An 18,438-nucleotide genomic window follows, 5' to 3' on the forward strand; every position below is an offset into this window, starting at 1 on the left:
CGACTTCGCCATGGGACAGAAATCAAACAAGTGCTCTACTAGTAAGTTCACAGCGTTCTCCCATACTAAATTGAATGTAGCAAAATTGTCTTAAAAATTAAGAGTCGAACAATTTGTATGGAGGATAAATTCAACGTATCCGGATTTTTGAAGAGTATGATATGATACCCATCGAATCCTTGCTTCATTACGAGTTACTGTTACTGTTCCATAATGTAGCTCAAGGTCTGAGGAGTATTTGTCGCACGCATCCAACCAACCAAAAACTCGGCTGCTTCAGAAAAGTAAACCAAAATCACATTTCTTGTAATTAGTAGATTTTCCATTTGACCAAACCATTAATGTATAATAAAAAAAGCTATGCAGTGTCGAAAAACGTTTTGCCAAAACTTATCACACAACTATATAAAAGAACGACGTATGATTGGTATAGGCACTAGAAACATAGCGTGCCCTTTTGTGTGCACACCTCGGTTTTTATAGTTGAAAGTGTGATATGTTCTTGCAAAACGTTCTTCGACACTTCATATCTTTTCTTTATACATCAATAGATCAAACCCAGTTAAATTTGATAAATTTTATATGAAATCACGTCCGGACTACCTTGTAATAGGCACATCGCAATGTAATAGAAATGGCCTCTTCGTGAAGTGTTCTCCCAAAATCCCAAGGGTTCTCCTAGGATAACTAGGATGCTATGTAAGATTTCTGACCCATGGACTTCACATCTAGTGACAAAACTCCATTTCAGAACTTGTGGCAAAAACAACTATTTTGTTTGAATGTAAATATGTAATATGCATACAGAATGGAAAACCGACATGATTTTTTTTATCACGCCGTTTTCTGGGTTCTGATTGTGTGTTGTTAAAATTGGTTCACCAAATGAAAATATTCTATATTTCAGCATTTAGTTGCACTTCGCGTACGTATATCTAGAAAAAAGACAGAAAGTCAAAATCTAGATTTTCATTTGTTAAACCAAATTTTTGTGGAAACAGTCACAAACTACTACCAGTTCTAAATCAGAAAACAGGTCATATTTCACTTTTCCGTGAGTGTAAAAATATATTTTATGTTTTGTATTGTAAATATGATTATCCGGGTCTGTAATAGTAGATTCCGTCCTTGTTTGGAACTAATAAGAAAATATAGTTTTCGGGTTTTCCAAAGGTATTAATCTTATTTAACCCACACTTTATCCCACAACAATGGAATCCACAAATTTTAATTTAGTTTATACAGCTGTCACAACTACGGCGCTGCAGTCACACTATCAAAATGTGATATAAGGTGGCTAAACTAAATTTTGGTTTTAGCTACTTTTTCGCTTGGTTTTTAATTATTACATTATGCTTTCAAATTAAGAGTATTTTTATGTCATATGAACCATTTGAATTCGAAACGAGCCATCAGAACAGTCGGAGCGTTTGCTGCGACTGAGCCCCGTACGTACCCGTATATCTATTGCGTCTGTCGCCCTACTTTGACCGTAAGCCTATTATAAAGTTAAATTATCATGAAATATTTATGTACATCTTAGAAACTGCGCATAGCGCAATTACGAAGCCCCGTACGACGTTAGTTTCAAACGTAGCAGAAATTTCAAATTGACCTAAAGTTTTAATTCATTGAGTATAAATACACATAGATACCTAATGCCCTAGGACCCAAATTTAATTTTTTTCAACAACATTCTGTTCAGTGTTTCATTACCTTCCGATTGAAACCAAAATTAGGAATTTACTCGAGTTATATGCAAAACATATTTCTTAGTCCAAGGACCCAAATTTAAAAACATTTTTCAACCAAATTTTATTAGGTGTTCGATTACCTTACAAAAACAAAAAAAAAATTTCTCGAGTTATATGCAAAATACCCTCAGGTACGAGTTGCGGCCTAAGGCCAAGGACCCAAATTAAATTTTTTTAAGTAGCTTTCTATTCGGTGTTCGAGTACCTTCCAAATGAAACAAAAATTAGGAAAAACGGATGAAATTTAATCGAGTTATGTGCAAAATACAATTAGGGCCGAGTGGCCTTCCACTTCTAGGGCCCTAACTCACGGTCAGAGAGATGCTAAGATAACGGCTGGGACGCCGTTTCGACGGATAGAGGGAATTTGTCAGCCTTTTTCATATAACGAATGAAATGTCAAAAATGACTGACTTTTTCCAAAATTAGTCGGTTGTTTACAAAATAATTAATTTTTGACTACAATGATTCGAGAAGCAGAATATGGAAATACGTTTGCATCGGTGTCAAAATTAACGTAAAGGGTATTATTTGCAAGGTTTTTTTTTTAAAGGAAAATACGCAAAAAAAGACTGCTCACAATAATGACGCAGCCAGTAAAAAAGCGATCTTTTCTAAAATTAAATTTACAATAAATAAAAATCATCTATCCTGCTTTTCCCTAATGTGCCCAAAATACAGGCAGCGTTTCCACGTTGGATAGCGATTGAAATTCGTTGCAAAAGATAGTCCTTTGATCTAACCTCACCAGTTGCCTTTTTCATTAATGATCCCAATTTGTCCACAAATTTCTTCGTTTCAGGACCCATGCAACCTAATGTCTCGAAAGCAAGCGGAGTGAATAAATAATTTTGCTTTAATTTCATATAATGATTATGTTTATGCCTCTCCGCTCTGTCAGCAATTGACCGTGCTTTCTTTGATGAATCGGTAATATAGGATGCAGCCATTGTATCTCTCACAGTTACATCCCACAACAATGATCTACCATGACTCCATGGTATCAAAGTCACTCCATCAGGTCTTTTACCATCATCTCGTGAGATACCAGGTGGCTGTATTATGTTAGGAATACCTGCACTAGAAAAACCATGAGAGAAAATCATATTCATACTGTCATGTCTAGCGAATTTTCCTTCTGCACATTTAGCACATGATAGACCATGTAAACCATCTTTTGCAACAATCTCACCACAAACACATTTATGTTCTTCGCATAATTGAGAACCTAGTCGAAGACCAACAGCAATTCTAGAGGTGTTATTATCCAGTAACAATCCCAATTGACTCGATGGAACCACCTGCAGCCACTTTGAAGATTCTTTAGTCGATGACGCAAGTAGTCTGGCACGAGTATTAAGATCACCAGATTCGAACATCTCATTAAATTGATGCTTGATCTTAGGTAGGTCCCAATTTCTTTGTTCTTTTCTCAATACCTCATTTTCTGGAATAAATTCAATTGGAATTTCAGAAATAAATTTCAAAATTTCTTCATCAATAATTTCTAGACCAAACTTCTGAAGTATCATGTTAGATAAATTTGATGAAGAATAAATAGAAGACAAATACGCTGGTACTGCTAGCTCCTCAACTTGCAAGGTACTTTCGTATTATCTGAGATACACGCGTTCAAAAATTGGTCTCCAAAATTGCTTTTTTCAATTCGGAAGTTGTGTACGAATACTGAATCTGATTTATAAATAAATGGACTTACGTTCATTCTGATCCCACAAGGATCATGTTAGCAATTTATTTCATTAAAATTAGTGATGCTGGAAGTATTTAAAAAAATCTGTAGTTATGTCTTTTTCAATTTGACAGCTGGTCGCATACGGTTCAATTTTTTTCAGAAATGGTCGACATATTCCCTCTATCCGTCGAAACGGCGTCCCAGCCGTCATATTAGCAACTCTCTGCTCACGGTCCATATCCGATATTAATAAAAAAAAAATTCCCGGATTGGTATCAACATCGGTAACCTAGTTTAAAAAGAACGAAATAATGAAGACTGATGCAAATGGACGGCTCTTGGTTTTTCTCTAATTTTATCTTTTACGTTGTTTTGCTGGTTGTTGTACAATTCATTGACTAGAAGTCTCTAATTTGCATTCTATATCTATATACTGCAAAGCATTAGTTGTAGCAATAACGTCCAGCAACTTTTTGATCATTCTTAAGCGACAATGTTTTTAAATGATCAAAAAGTTTTGCTGACGAGCATTTTTGATGAGACACATAAACAAACGTCTGATACGTATCATGACAACTGCACAACATGTTTTTGAAGATAATAGATCATTGTCATATGCATTTGACAAGTTTTTTTTTCAGATGAAATAAATTTACTCTCGTAAATTTCCATGAAATGTCATTGCAGTGTTCACAAAAAAAGATCTATGACATCAGTAATTTTATGACGAAATGAAATAAAAATGTAATAGAAATTTACGAAAATCTATTACATTTAAGCTACAGTTTCCAAACATCATTTCCCTAAATGATTTTTTTTTTGTGAAAATGACAGATAAATGCATAATATCAAATGCACTTGATAATGATCTGTAGAAGCGATGACGGACGTAGGGCGGCTCAACGTACATCCATGTTGTATGTTCTTTTGATTGTTGACGTACTGAATGTTTTACTATATTGTTCACTGATACAAAACGTCTGATTTTCAAATTCATAGGACATAAAAATACTCTTAAATTGAAAGATAATGTAATAATGCAGTGAAAAAGTAGCTAAAACCAAGCTGTATAAACTAAATTAAAATTCTAATTCTTCTAATTTTTCTGTGAATAACAATTCTTTTCAATGTAGATATAAATTATTATTATTAGTACATTACATATTAAAATGAGACATTGTAGTAACGAAAATTCTGGTAATTCTTATTGATCATGTTAGTAAATAATGAGGATTGGGTGTTTGATGGTACGAAAAATTGAGCAAACCTAAGTCTTCATTGATGAGACAGTACCGAAAACCCTTTTGTAAAAAAAAAACATAGCTAACGCCGACCCGTACGAAACACCTATTCGTATCAAAAGCCTTTACTGTGAAACCCTTCATTTCTTTTACTTCATTCTCTATTGAAAAGCTATTCGCCCTTTAAAATCACTTACATTATCTTTCTTTGCCTTGTTAGCATATACAAAAAAATTGCCGGAGGCAATATAGACAGCCCCGTACGAAGTCAACTTTCATAAATTCCTATTTAAACAGCTATATACCGCTATATTTACCTATATTTCACTATAAATAAACATTTCACAGATGAATATGCTATTATATAGCTCTATATGCCTGTATATAGCTCAATATAGGTGAATATAGATATATATATATAGATGTCCATATATGGAATGCCTGAAACACCCCACACACATAACAAATTATTTCCATGTTAACAGAAACACTCTAAGTACAATTTTTCCCACTTTATATCACTTTTATTAAAATCCAATATGGCCACCGGCAGCCATTTTGTTAGGAGACCGGAAATGTTACCGACGCTTTACATTCGTTAATACCTTTCAAACAAAAAAAAAGTCATGAAATTCGGTCAAAATTTACTCGAGATATTGACAAAATACTCCACGTTCACTGTACGGCCGAGTAGCCAGATAAGAGCTCACTCCAAGAGACCTAGCTCACGCTCCGGAGAACATAATTTCAAAAACTTTTTTTTCCCTGATTGGTACGGTCAATATCTATCTAATAAAGCTGTATAAACTAAACGAAATATGTTGAAATGTGGCCGACCTACAAGCAAAAACTGCTTGCCGCCCTGTGCCTGTGTCACACCAAGGGGTCTAACTCACGAGTCGGTCATCCGATTTCCATAAACTTTTTTTTTGTCGATCGGTATTGTTAATACCTTTTATTTGACGTATCACTTACAAGTGTAACGTTTGAATGTCCGGAGATATCTTCGAAAAACCGTAAAGCACTTATTGGGCCACAGCTCGGGAAGGGTCGATCCAAAATCACTCATCTTCGAACTTAGCCTGTCTTTTGACATTACCAAACGGGAAAAAAATAAATTTTCAAAATCGGATGCGTTTTACTCAAGTTATCGTGCAGACGGACAGACGGACATTTTTTTTTTCACTGATTTGGCATCTCTAGACAACCACAATAGGTTTCCCCTTACTCAGGGAGTCCAATTCGACGTGTTACGGATTTATGCGTAAACGCATAAGACCCCAGTACTTCGTACGGGTCTAAAAATTATTTGAACGTGAAACATATAAGAAACTATTTACATAAAATTGAATCAAAAACGAGAAACACACTGTTGGAAAATATACCAAGTTTCCAAGTTCACTCATTTCACTCAGAGTTGAGTCTATAGGTCTATACCTATCTATATGTATTTGGATGGAGAGACGAGAGCCGTGGCTCCCATTCTAGCCGCCGAAGGCCGGTTGAAGACTTCATTAAGAAAACAAAGAATTTGCGGAAGCCGTCGAAACAATTGTTCACTAAACAATTTCTCCTTCATTTGACTCTTCCCGCAATTTAAACTTGAAGGAAGTGACAAATGAAGTCTCCTTTTGTGTAAGTTTTTTGAAAGCTCCCGCCAATTCTTTGTTCAAATCAATTTCCGCCTCGTAATATTTCCCCGTCATAACAGTCTGTGAGGTCGGACGCCGAAAGTATTGCTCGGCTAATTGGCTGAATTTTTTTTCTTCATAAAAATGTTTATCCACCACAAGTGTTTCAAATGTTTCAATTGATAAAAATAGGAATACCATGAAACGAAATGAGACAACGAATAAAAAAAAAATTTAATGGAAATTTATGTGAAGACGATAACTTAAAATTTGCCCAAATGGATGAGTGGTACTCTAAATAGGGTACTGAAACTTGACAGTGTGTCACACATTTGTAAAACACTGTAAAAACCATTTCATACAAAATAGTACACTATTTGACAGCTGTTGACTATGATCACTTTTGATTGAAGTGCGTTGAATGAGACCATTTTTTTTTTCAAAACCAGCATTTAACATTAAAATTTTCTCACACGCTTGTTATTCTCGAAGGACACTTGCAGCAATGTCTGGTGAAGTTCACGGTGAAAATGTTGAGAGGTCTATCCATATATCTGACGATATTGGCCCTGTAGAAATGTCGCCACTCCAAATAATAAAAACAAAAACGAACCTTTGATAAATTCAAAAATCTTCATCGGATCTGATTAAATTCTTATGAGTAAACGACATAATTAGAAAATCTATTACAGTTAGATTTTAGGATGGACATCGTTTCGTGCTGATCTCTAAGCAACCACAAAAATATTCCCTTTACTCAACGACTTGATTTCCCAATGACACTTTGTACGGGTCATAGATCGACAAACACTACCCCATCTATTGCTGCATTTAATGAATATAATACCCGATTTGCTACTATCGTAGAAACGTTTGGAGGAAAAACTTAATAATTTTTTATGTTTTTGTATATTTTCATTTTTTGGGCGCCTTCGAATGTAGTGCCAGGAGGAAGATATGAAAATGAAATTTGTAAGTGGTATGGGTTGCTTTTTTAATTGCATCATACTTCAATAAATAATATACAATTTTCACAGTTCAGAATTCTCAAAAACCGTATGTTTTCAACATTGATAAACGTATATTTTAACAGAGAAATGAGGACATATGGCGTTGCGTCCGCCCACAGTATCAGCAAAGCGACCATTTCTATAATTTTTTATTGGCATATGCAATGAAAGTAAATAGATAGGTATGGCCAAACGTTCAAATTTGTTCTAGCCGGAGCACATACGTATTTGCAAATTTCGTGAGTTCGTTTTGAGTTCGTTTGAGGTGGCGCCATGCAAATCCGTATGTGCTCCGACTTGTATGGACTGGCCATACCTACTTATCTACTTTCATTGGGCATATGTACATGACAATAAAAGTGTAACATAGGTTTTTGAGGATTTTCCGCATCATTTTTGTTATTATAACCAGATATAACCTGCATGTCTTATTAAAACCATCTTTACAGCATGTTAAGGAAAGCTGAACATTTTTCTCTTGAAAAATGTGTTCGCACAAATGAAGATTCATGAGGTACTAGAAAAATGGTAAAACAGCGTTACACAACTGTAAATAAGTAAAAATCAGAGCCTAGTTTATCTTGATAACGATAATCATGAAAGCGCGTCAGCAAAGTGCTTGTGACGCAGGTTCAATAACAAGAAAAAATTGCCAACAATTTTTTTTTGTCGTAGTAGGGGTTTGGAATTTTGACATTATTAATTGATGTTAGTTGGTCACTAGCATAACTATCTCATATTCAAAATATATACGAGCGGAATACAAACAAAATAATGAAGGTAAACCATTATGCTTCGTGAAGCTCATAGGTAAGTCAATTTCGTAAAATTGTGATGTTTCACCCATATATTTTACGTAATTGACTTACTTACGAACTTCACGAAGCATAATGATTTACCCCTAATATTTACATCGAGTGCAGCGCAGCGGCGAATGTTAGTAAATTTGTTTTGTTTGTATGCAGAGAGGATATAACATACGAGTTATAACATACAAGTTTATGGGGTAATACCACGACAGAGTAAAGTTAACCAGGCAGAAGCGCTGATTTGACTTGGGACCTGAATAATCTAGTAGCCTTATATTTTTTGCGAACAAAATGTTTCAATTTATGTCAGTGCTCATTTGAGTTCATTTTCATCCAGTGTATTTGACGTTTCAAAAATGAACCGCTCCTGCCTGGTTTGTTTTACTCTGCCGTGGGTAATGCTATATTTTATGCATGAAGATATTAATGAGAATTTGGAAATAAAATTTTTGTTTTATGCGCCCAACGAGATTTGAACCGTGGACCTCTTGCTTATGAAGCAAGCGTTCTACGTACCAAACCACAGTCCTGTGATCGCACTCTTTTTAGAGTAGGACAAGGCTTCGACAAAACCGTGCTTCTATTCATCCTATTGTATGAAAACGGGGGAGGAGGGGGTTTACAAAAAGGATCTTTTTATAAGAACGCTTCGTCTCAATTTTTTTAGTAACTCAAAATCTTCAACAGTATGCTGAAAGCCTAGATTTTACATCATATCAAAGAAAATCCATTATGTTCATTCACTAAAAAGCTAACTTATTATATTTAAGATGACAATTTACTTTAGTTTTTACACTTTTTTAATCACAGTGGCTACAAAGAAGGTTTTAATTTCGTCGAAAGATTAGTTCAAACAAAGAGTTAATTATACCAAGAATGAAAATTTCGAACATTATTTAATATGTGGTCCCAACCAAGGTGTGTGTAATCAACTTGAAGAAAATGTTTTTTAGGAAAATTCGGAATTTTGTTTTTGTTACGTTGCCTTTTTCATATAAAATTCGTAGCCGCTGAACTCAATTTGTGTGTCACCGCCTTCGTGATCAACTCAGAGTTGTCTTAACCTGGTTCTTTCAGAATGTTTGATCTATGTGTTTGTCCTCTTATAACAGAGACATGCAAATATGACGACTGGGTCGTTTCGACGGATAGAGGGAATATGTCGAATGATTTTGAAATTGGTTATGAGAAAATTTATTGAATTCTCTCTCAAAACCCAACTGTCATTCGACATATTCCCTCTATCCGTCGAAACGACCCAGTCGACTCTCGAAACCCCAACTGTCATTCGACATATTCCCTCTAATCGTCGAAACAACCCAGTCGTCATATTAGCGTCTCTCTATCTTATAATTAAGTGATCAAATTGAACTATCAAAAGCGTACGCCTACATGTATAGCTGTAACAATCTACATAAAATCGTACAAAACGTAAATTTTATACAAACTGATATGTTGGGGACACATTTTGTAGTACGAAATACCAATCTAGGTATAATTTGTCTAAGGTTTCAAATGTAACGTATGTGATTGTCATTTCCACAGAGCTGGATTCAGGTGAAGGTGGTGTTACTTGAAAATTTTATTATCAAAACATTTTTTAATTTTTGTACATTTGCATTCGAAAGTCGATGCCTTTTTTTTGTAATTAGTCGTGACTGCTTTCTCTCGCTCTCTTGTGAGTTTTAATATATTTTGACTATTGCATATCATTGAGTGTATTTAGGAGGCATTTCGTTTCTAGCGATCCTATGAGTTCAAAAAAAAACAAGGCATCAGAACAGTCGGAGCGTTTGCTGCGACTGAGCCCCGTACAATCCCGCAAACCTATTGCATCCGTAGCCATAATACGTCCGTAGCCCTAATACGCCTGTAACACTAATACGTCTTCAACCCTCTTATGCGTCTGTTACCAAAATGCAAGTCAAGTTGGGCATGGTCAAATTTACGAAAGCCCGTACGAAGTACCTCTCAAATAAAACCAACAATTTACGACATTATTTTAGAAACCCAAAATTTTTTGCTAACTTTCCATTCGATATTCAATTATCTCTCAAATGAAACAAAAACTAGCAAAATCGGTTGAGATTTACTCGATTTATGTGCAAAAAACACTTAGGGCCGAGTAGCGGCCTCAGTCCAAGGACCTAATTCTAGAAATTTTTCCATAACACGCTATTTAGTGTGCAAGTACATCTCAGATTTTTCAAAAATTGGCGAAAACGGATGAATTTCACTTCATTTTTACCGATTTATATCGATTTTAATAAAATCCAATATGGCCGCCGGCAGCCATTTTGTTAGAAAACCAGAAATAGTACTGACGCCTTACATTCGTTAATACCTTTCAAACAAAAAAAAATTCATGAAATTCGGTCAAAATTTACTCGAGATATTGTCAAAATACACCACGTTCACAGTACTGCCGAGTAGCCAGATAAGAGCTCACTCCAAGAGACCTAGCTCACGCTCCGGTGAATATAATTTCATAAACTTTTTTTTCCCTGATTGGTACGTTCAATACCTATCTAATAAAGCAAAAATAGTTGAAATCCGTACAAATTTGGCCGACCTACAAGCAAAAACTGCTTCCCGCCCTGTACCTGGTTCACATCATGGGCTCACGAGTCGGTCATCCAATTTCCATAAACTTTTTTTTTGTCGATCGGCATTGTTAATACCTTTCATTTAACGCATCACTAACAACTTTAGCGTTTAAAATTCCGGAGATTGGGCCCCAGCTCGGGAGGGGTCGACCCAAAATCGCCCATCTTCGAAATTAGTCTTTCTTTTGACATTACCAAACGGGAAAAAAAAGAATTTTCAAAAAAGGTTGTGATTTACTCGAGTTATAGGGGTCACGGACGGACGGACGGACATTTTTTTTATTGCGGATTCGCTATCTATGAACATAGACAAATGCTTTGCCCTTACCGTCTGCTTCCAATTCAACATGTTACAAACGGCATATTAAACTTATAAGCCCCCCGTACTTCGTACGGGGCTAAAAATTTATAGGATAATTTTAAGCATAATTAGTAGGCAAATAAACACTAATTAGAATTTTTTAAGACCGCGGATCAACAACCTTTTTTAACAAACAAAATTTTGAACGTCAACATAAAATCAGTGGTACAATGTAAACAATCCGTTTCTTCGGCAACTTACCATTATTTTCAACGGTTATTCTATATGAATTGTAAAACCCACTAAATAAATAATAGACATATATGTGTAATTACCACCGAAAATTGAATGTTCGCGCAATTGTTAACGTAAGTATGTACAAGATGAGCCAAATACGATTTCTTCTTCTTTTTCTATGCGTCGTTTCTTCACTCGTATTGTTTGTTAAAAAAGGCTTGTTGATCCGCGGTCTTAAAAAATTCTAATTAGTGTTGATTAATTATACTTAAAATTATACCATAAAAGTTTTTTTTGTTAAACTTACAGGATCGCTAGAAACAAAATGCCCCCTAACTATTAGGTATAAGCATTTTTTCGTTATTCGACCAATAGTTGAGTTTAAAAAAAATTATTTTTACCTAACTTTAGATACCATAAAGTATCTAAAGCAAGTTAAAACCAGAAAAAATGTTGTTTTTACTCATGACAAATAATTTTTAAAAGTCAACGAAGCAAAAGTTAAACTTTATATTATAGATTAGTTCGATCAAAGCACTTTAAGCAAAAGTGGTACTCTGAATAGGATACTGAAACTTGACAGTGCTCCATGCTCCATTCAAAATTTTACACTGTAAAAAGAGTGGGGATAAAATTACATACAAAATAGTACTCTATTTGGCAGCTGTCATTAATAGCACTTTTGCTTGAAGTGCGTTGGTTCGATGCTAATGACACTTTCACAAATAACTATGCGAATCTCAAAACAGACACAACACAGTTGGGATTTCTTGTCGGGCATAAAACAGCTTTCATCAATATTGACAGCCCCGTACGAACTCAAAAATTATGAAGACTTAGTCAAGATATATGGGCGGAAACGCGCGGCCTAGCACATTAGTTCTATGTTAATGACAACTTCTTTTAAAATGATTGACTATTGTTTGCTTGTGCTTCACAAAATATTGTGCCTATCACAAGACAGATTTCCCAGGTTCTAAGCAATTTTGTGTGTTTAAAGAAAACTAGAGATGGCGGTCGTATCGAACTTCCGTTCCACCGCACATCTGATTCGGTTATATAAGGCAGTGCCTCCGCCCTTATATACCTCGGACTTAGTGACATAGTTTTTTACTATAAAACCGGTAATTTTTGTGCAAATGGAGCAGACTACATCATTTTTATTTGCGTACGGTTGCACAAAAATTAGACATGACATAAATTATCGATTTTACGATTAACTCGACCAAAAATATGTCACTATAACTTATGATTATTTAATAAATTACATAAACAGCGAAATACCACTGTGCTTAGCTCAATATACCTGTTTATAAATTTCCATAAATGGAAACTTCATTTCACTCTTGACGGATACCCTTTAAGTATTATTTTTACCGAGATATTTCATTTTTACTATAATCTAATTTCGGGCATTTTGTTTACAAAAACGGTCATAAGAATTGGTCAAAACTTCCTCAAGATAGAGACACAAAACACTAGTTTCATTGTACGAAAGAGTAGTCGAAAACACATGCTCAATTTTGCTTTGATGGGTTCGACAATAGATTAAGATTGGCTCGCTCGGTGTGTGCTCTTAATGTAGATGGTAGCATGGGGTTTCGGTGGCATTTGAAATTAGGTTTCTCTATGTTGCCCACATTGCAATGTCAAACATATGTCCAAGGTCTTTAATTTGTGCTAGGTGAAGTCCTTTTTCACCAAGCGATCAGCGTAACCCCTCAATTAAAATATCTTGAAATTGTCAATAACGTGTGACAACGTGTAAAAGACGAAAATCAAAACCCAACAGAAACCGGTGGCGATTCACTTGTCAAAAATTCCGTAAAATAGCTTAATAGTCATTTTCGAACGGCCCCTCATTGTATGGGCAGTAGCTTACAATTAACGATTAACGACCTTGACCAGCCTTCTAAAATAACACTTTTCCGACCCTTCGGACTAGACCTACTCGACCGATTTTGCTCATGTTCGAACTTTAACCATCCTAATCCTATGTATTAGTTAGCTGATAGGTTAGGTGATAGCTTTTGTATCAATGAGTTATCATCATCAATTAACAGATGGTGTTCGTATCGAATTGAGACGCGTTGCGTATCTGAAACAGTTGAGGACTGGAGAGAGATCCAGTATTTTCTTTATGATTTTGTAGACAAATTATTAGACAAATTAGAATTAGACAAATTTTTTTCAGTCGAGTTTAAAACCTAGGCCACGATGAATCAAATTACAGTAAAAGTGTTCATCTAATGTTATACGTACGGCATTTTGAAAACTGACAAAGTTACTGCGTTTCATTTGAGTTCTTGATTTCCCCATATAAAGAAAAAGAGCAGAAGATGGAGCGGTTTTCCAAATTCCGTGCGTCTATTTTTTTTTTTTTAAATTAAAAACACTAACATTACAATCCTAGTGCAAAGAGCATATTTCATTTGTTTCATGATTCGCTTGCACATCTCTTTTTAAATAATATTTTAAATTGTATCGAATGGTGTCATAATCGGAGTTTCGACAAGTTTACTAGACGTAAAACTTTATTTTAATGAAACATTTGCTCCAAGGTAATGGGAGGTGCGGGAAAACAGGAAAAGTAAGAAAATGTGCATTTTAAATACGTTGAAACATCAGAGTGCAGACCAGAATAACTTTTACATTAACAACTATTTACCTCCAGTATACGTAATAAGACAACGAAAAGCAAAAAATAGGCAACGCACGTTATTTTGTACATTCTAAAAATCAGAGCTCCCGAACCTTTGACCTGGACATAGATCCTGCCGTTCGTAACTTGACAGTTCTTATGGGACTTTATACACGCAACTGTCAAGTTATAAATATTATGAGTTACTTCTTGCTTTTTTGAAATGTTTTGTGTGTTTTGTTAAAAGTAGTTCCTGATCCCGATTTGCGACAAATTTCAATTTATGATTCGTCTCGCCGATACCTTTCATTTGACGTATCAAGCTGTTGCCCTTCGCGTATTTTTTGCTTTTATTACGTATATATCTGGAGGTAAATGCTCAAATATGATGACCAATACATCAAATAAAAGGTACTGACGAGGAAGTCTTAAAAACCAGTTTCGCAAAACAGTACCTGTTGCATCAAGAGTCAGCAAAGCAACGATTTTTTTCTTCTTAAAAAGGTTCCTCATTAACCTGGTGTTTCAGTCTCTTTGAACTGCATATTTTCCTACCGTCCCCTGTTTTATCGCACCTCCCATGGAAAAAAAATTGTCCGACTTTCGAAAAACTTTTTGAAAAATAACAATACCATAGCACTACTCCCTGCACGAACACTCATTTTACCAATGTCAAAAAGCTTCAAAATATTCAAAAATGTGGGCGTGTACGATTGCATGTATTGTGTGTTTTTATATATACCAAAAAATCATGAATATTTCTTACGTTCATGCTAGGAGCAAAGCTGTGACAATACCCATGTAGTTTGCTACATGCTACATATAACCGCATATTTGTATATGTCGCGATTCAGAATACAGGGTCGTATATTTTATAAACAGAAATAATTTGATAAATTTGTGAATTTGAAGGTAATTTTTTTAAGGCCGGTATATACATCGAGCGTATCGAAAAAATCTTTTATAAATTTGACAGTTCCAGCGAAAGATCATTTTCCAAAGTAGGTTATACAAAATGAATCGCATTTAGGTATATTATCGCACTATATGTATGTCGATTGTCAACCCGATCCGAAGCCGAGGTTGACAAGACATCGTGTGCGATAGTAACTATACTAGCATACGATTCTTTTTGCATATTTTATTTTATGCAATTCTGTGACGAAATGGTTTCAATGCCAAAACATGGAAAGACATTTTTTATATTTTGTAATTACTTTTTAGAACCTATTTTCATGTCGTTAACTCCATTGTTTTCTTCGAATAAATAAAATCGCTTCAGTTTCGTCACAAACAATATTTGCGTTCCCCCTGCGAAAGTTGAGCCGTACATTCATTACGTGGTGGGAAATTTGTGATTTATTTTTCGTTGCGGCCTTCTGCGAAAGTATAAGACTTTACATTAATGGCCAACCCCCTACGAAAGTGATACTTTACAATTTACATTACACCGTTGGCCTTACAAGATCATCTACAAGAAAACGAATTAATTTTTGTTGATTTATTATTGATGACAATATACTAAGCGAAATTTCCCACGTGCTATGTGTACATCATTCACAGTGCGAAAAACTTTTTTCCATGGAATAATCTCCGTCATTACGATGTTACAAGGAGACAAGAAACGGTTCAATTCACATCATTGCATAAACATTGAACTGTATATCGAATGGCGGAACGAAACAAACTTCTGTAATTCAAATACTTTCCACTCAAGCTGAATTTTTTCGTTCGCTGGATCTATATACCAGACTTTCGAATTTGTGCGTCAAATAAACCATGAATCTCGTATGGCGTACATTTTTTTTGTACAGGCTTTGATGCACTTTGAGCGACACCACAAATGCTCGATGACAAGTGGTAGAAATGCAAATTAAAAGCACGACTAATTGTTGAAATTCCGATATTCAATAGAATGTTTTAGTTCGGTAGAACACAATTGTGGAATGTGTTATAAAGTTTGTCCTGCGGGCATACAGATGTCACCATAAATATAATAGTTATTTGTCAAATAAACTAGTGAAGAAAAGTTGGCAATTTCATTACGATGGTGCCACCGAAGTTTCAGCTGAGGTGAGAAAATAACTATTTTCTCGACTGCATTGGAAAAACATATTTTTTTGACGATATTCTGTTTTTTAATCGATTTTTCACTTAAGTATTGTTTAATGATGAACAAAATATTACAATCTTTAACATCAAAGAACCAGCCACTGACGAGATTTTTAAATTAGTCACATTCTACTGATTGAGGTAGTTGTCAAAACGGATTGGCTGAATACTTTAGTGTGGCTTCTATTGAACTCAAATTAATTGATTCAAGTTAAATTTAGCAAACATATTGATCAATCGATTTTGATGTTTACTTCAGTAGTTATTGAGCGCTTTAAAGACTGTACAAACATGCGGCATGTCTACCCAGACAGTACAACACTGTTATAAAAAGCAATGAACGTATACACTAAACACTATAGGTTTGTACTAAAAAGAAGAAAATAGTTTTATCAGAGAAATGATAACAGATTGAGTTGCTGCCGCCTCACCTAATTTTTTGATCAAAATGGATTAAATACAAATATTTCGTTAAACTGTTTTGAGTCAAAATTTGCCATAATTTGCCAACATTTGCTAAGATTTTCCAAAATTTTCCGAAATTTGCTAATGGCAAAGTCTAGCAAATTTTAGCAAATATTGGATAATTTTGGCAAATTTCGGAAAATTTTAGCAAATTTAGGAAGTAAATTTCCCAGAAATAGGCCCTGGTTTTGACATCTGCGTATCCGCAGTATGAGCGAACTTTGCGAACAAAAACACTCTATTGGTGATAAGTAACAAAAAAGAAAAAAGCCAAAAAGTAACTTGTGTATTTTTGAGTGAAGGTTCGATTTATCTCAGAATACAGAAATTAAAAAAGTCTGCCTCTTTATTACATAGCTGCAAATGATGGATTAATGGATTTGATGCCACCGGATGACACCGAAGAAATAAAAAATGGCCAATGGATGGGAGTAACAGTTCGATCACAAGGAATTGGCGGGAAGGTAAGATACATTTTTCTGCTTACTTACTTAGCTTTGCTACGCCTAATACAGTGGCTAACTCATAAAACACAGCCACTATTTAGAATTACATTACATTGTTCACGCCAACAAATCTAAGAACAATTTGGAACCGCTTTTTGCATGAATTCTGTGAAAAATAAAAAAAAAATTGGTTTTTCTCGTACCATTTTCAACACATTGGAAGGTCAGTGAATCTTTAAAATGAGCTACGACACGACTATTTTGCTTCCCAGTCACAGATTTTAGAAAGCTTTAACTCCAAAAAATTTCTGGAAAAGTCATGGTCGGAAACACTTTTTGTAATTTTTCATCGGCTAGTCGAAGTTTTTTTAAATTTTAAAGTATGCCAAATTGAAGCCACAGTCTCTACGAGTAGTTATCATATACACTTAACAAATTTGTTTCAACACAAGCGGCAGAACTGCTCTCACTATGGCTCTGTCGGTTTTCAGAGGTGCGCATGGGAGCTTCGAACTTAAAAAAAAAAATATTTTCGTGATCAGTGGACCATTCTACATCGAGCCTAACCACAGGCCTTAAAAAAATAAAAAAAGACTGCAAAACGCTACACCCCTAGTGTGTAACCCGTGTCTTTTTTTATAACCTCTCCGTAGTTTACAGCCTTAAACACTAACGACCTATCACCCCGTGTATCCGCTGAACATTCAAAATAAAAGTGAAAATGATCATCCGATCACGAAGACCATAATTTTTATTTCAGTTAAAGGTCTCTTTTTGTAAAAGGATGAATTCAGTTGAACCAAAGAATTTAGCGTAAAAATTTGATTTTTTTAGATAGATATGAAAGTTTGCAATGATAGTGTTGAAAAATCTAAAACTAGGTGCACACAGCTTAAATGCGTACAATGCCAAAATAATATAACAATCAGTCAGTATCAGTCAGTTGCATGTGAACTTTTTAAAATTTTAGCACCCACAAAAAAAGAAATATTTTTGTCATCTCTGATCTACGTAGTACGTTCAAGCAGCACTTCCATTTTGACGTATATTAGAAAAGCGAAATCAGAACAATCAGAAACATTGTTGCAACAAATTGTTTACAAAAAACAAAATGGTTCTTTGATGCAATTGGAATTTTGTAAAAGTTGAAATCAAAATTCAAAAATTTTAATAGAAAATGGTTAGTGTGACAAAATGTTGTGCCATCGATAGGCCTTTTAATTTCGCAGGTAATTTAATTCGTGATCCAAATTTTATTTTCGAAAGTTTCTTAATAAAAATGATTCAGCACCTCCATTACATTAGATTATTGCCGGTCCAAACTTTGGAAAATAGATTTTTTTCTTCGAATCGATACGTTGTGATGATATTGTCGTCTATGTAAACACTAAGGAAATTCTATCGAAATACAGATATCAACTGTAAAATGGCATTTCGATGCCGCCCTTGAGGCTATTGGAACATAGTATGACTCAAAATCTTAAATCCTTCA

General features: G+C 34.8%; 1 protein-coding gene and 1 long non-coding RNA gene across 6 annotated transcripts in view; one reads left to right on the top strand and one right to left on the bottom strand.

Annotated features, from left to right (window-relative positions):
* The window catches only part of LOC119067805, a 25,848-nt gene extending 22,769 nt beyond the window's left edge, over positions 1-3,079 (bottom strand). The window contains exon 1 of the long non-coding RNA XR_005086050.1: positions 2,316-3,079. This is a non-coding gene — a long non-coding RNA (uncharacterized LOC119067805). The remainder of the gene's footprint in view (positions 1-2,315) is intronic.
* The window catches only part of LOC119067801 (integrin alpha-PS1), a 42,440-nt gene that overhangs the window by 11,265 nt on the left and 12,737 nt on the right, over positions 1-18,438 (top strand). For 3 of the 5 annotated variants that reach the window (XM_037170948.1, XM_037170949.1, XM_037170950.1), the window contains exons 4-5: positions 7,262-7,291; positions 16,858-16,964. In XM_037170948.1, the coding sequence (XP_037026843.1) occupies positions 7,262-7,291; positions 16,858-16,964 (137 nt within the window). The remainder of the gene's footprint in view (positions 1-7,261; positions 7,292-16,857; positions 16,965-18,438) is intronic. The other 2 variants (XM_037170952.1, XM_037170951.1) reach the window with 1 other exon arrangement.

The sequence above is a fragment of the Bradysia coprophila genome, assembly GCF_014529535.1.
Source record: "Bradysia coprophila strain Holo2 chromosome X unlocalized genomic scaffold, BU_Bcop_v1 contig_128, whole genome shotgun sequence".
NCBI classification, from domain to species: domain Eukaryota; kingdom Metazoa; phylum Arthropoda; class Insecta; order Diptera; family Sciaridae; genus Bradysia; species Bradysia coprophila.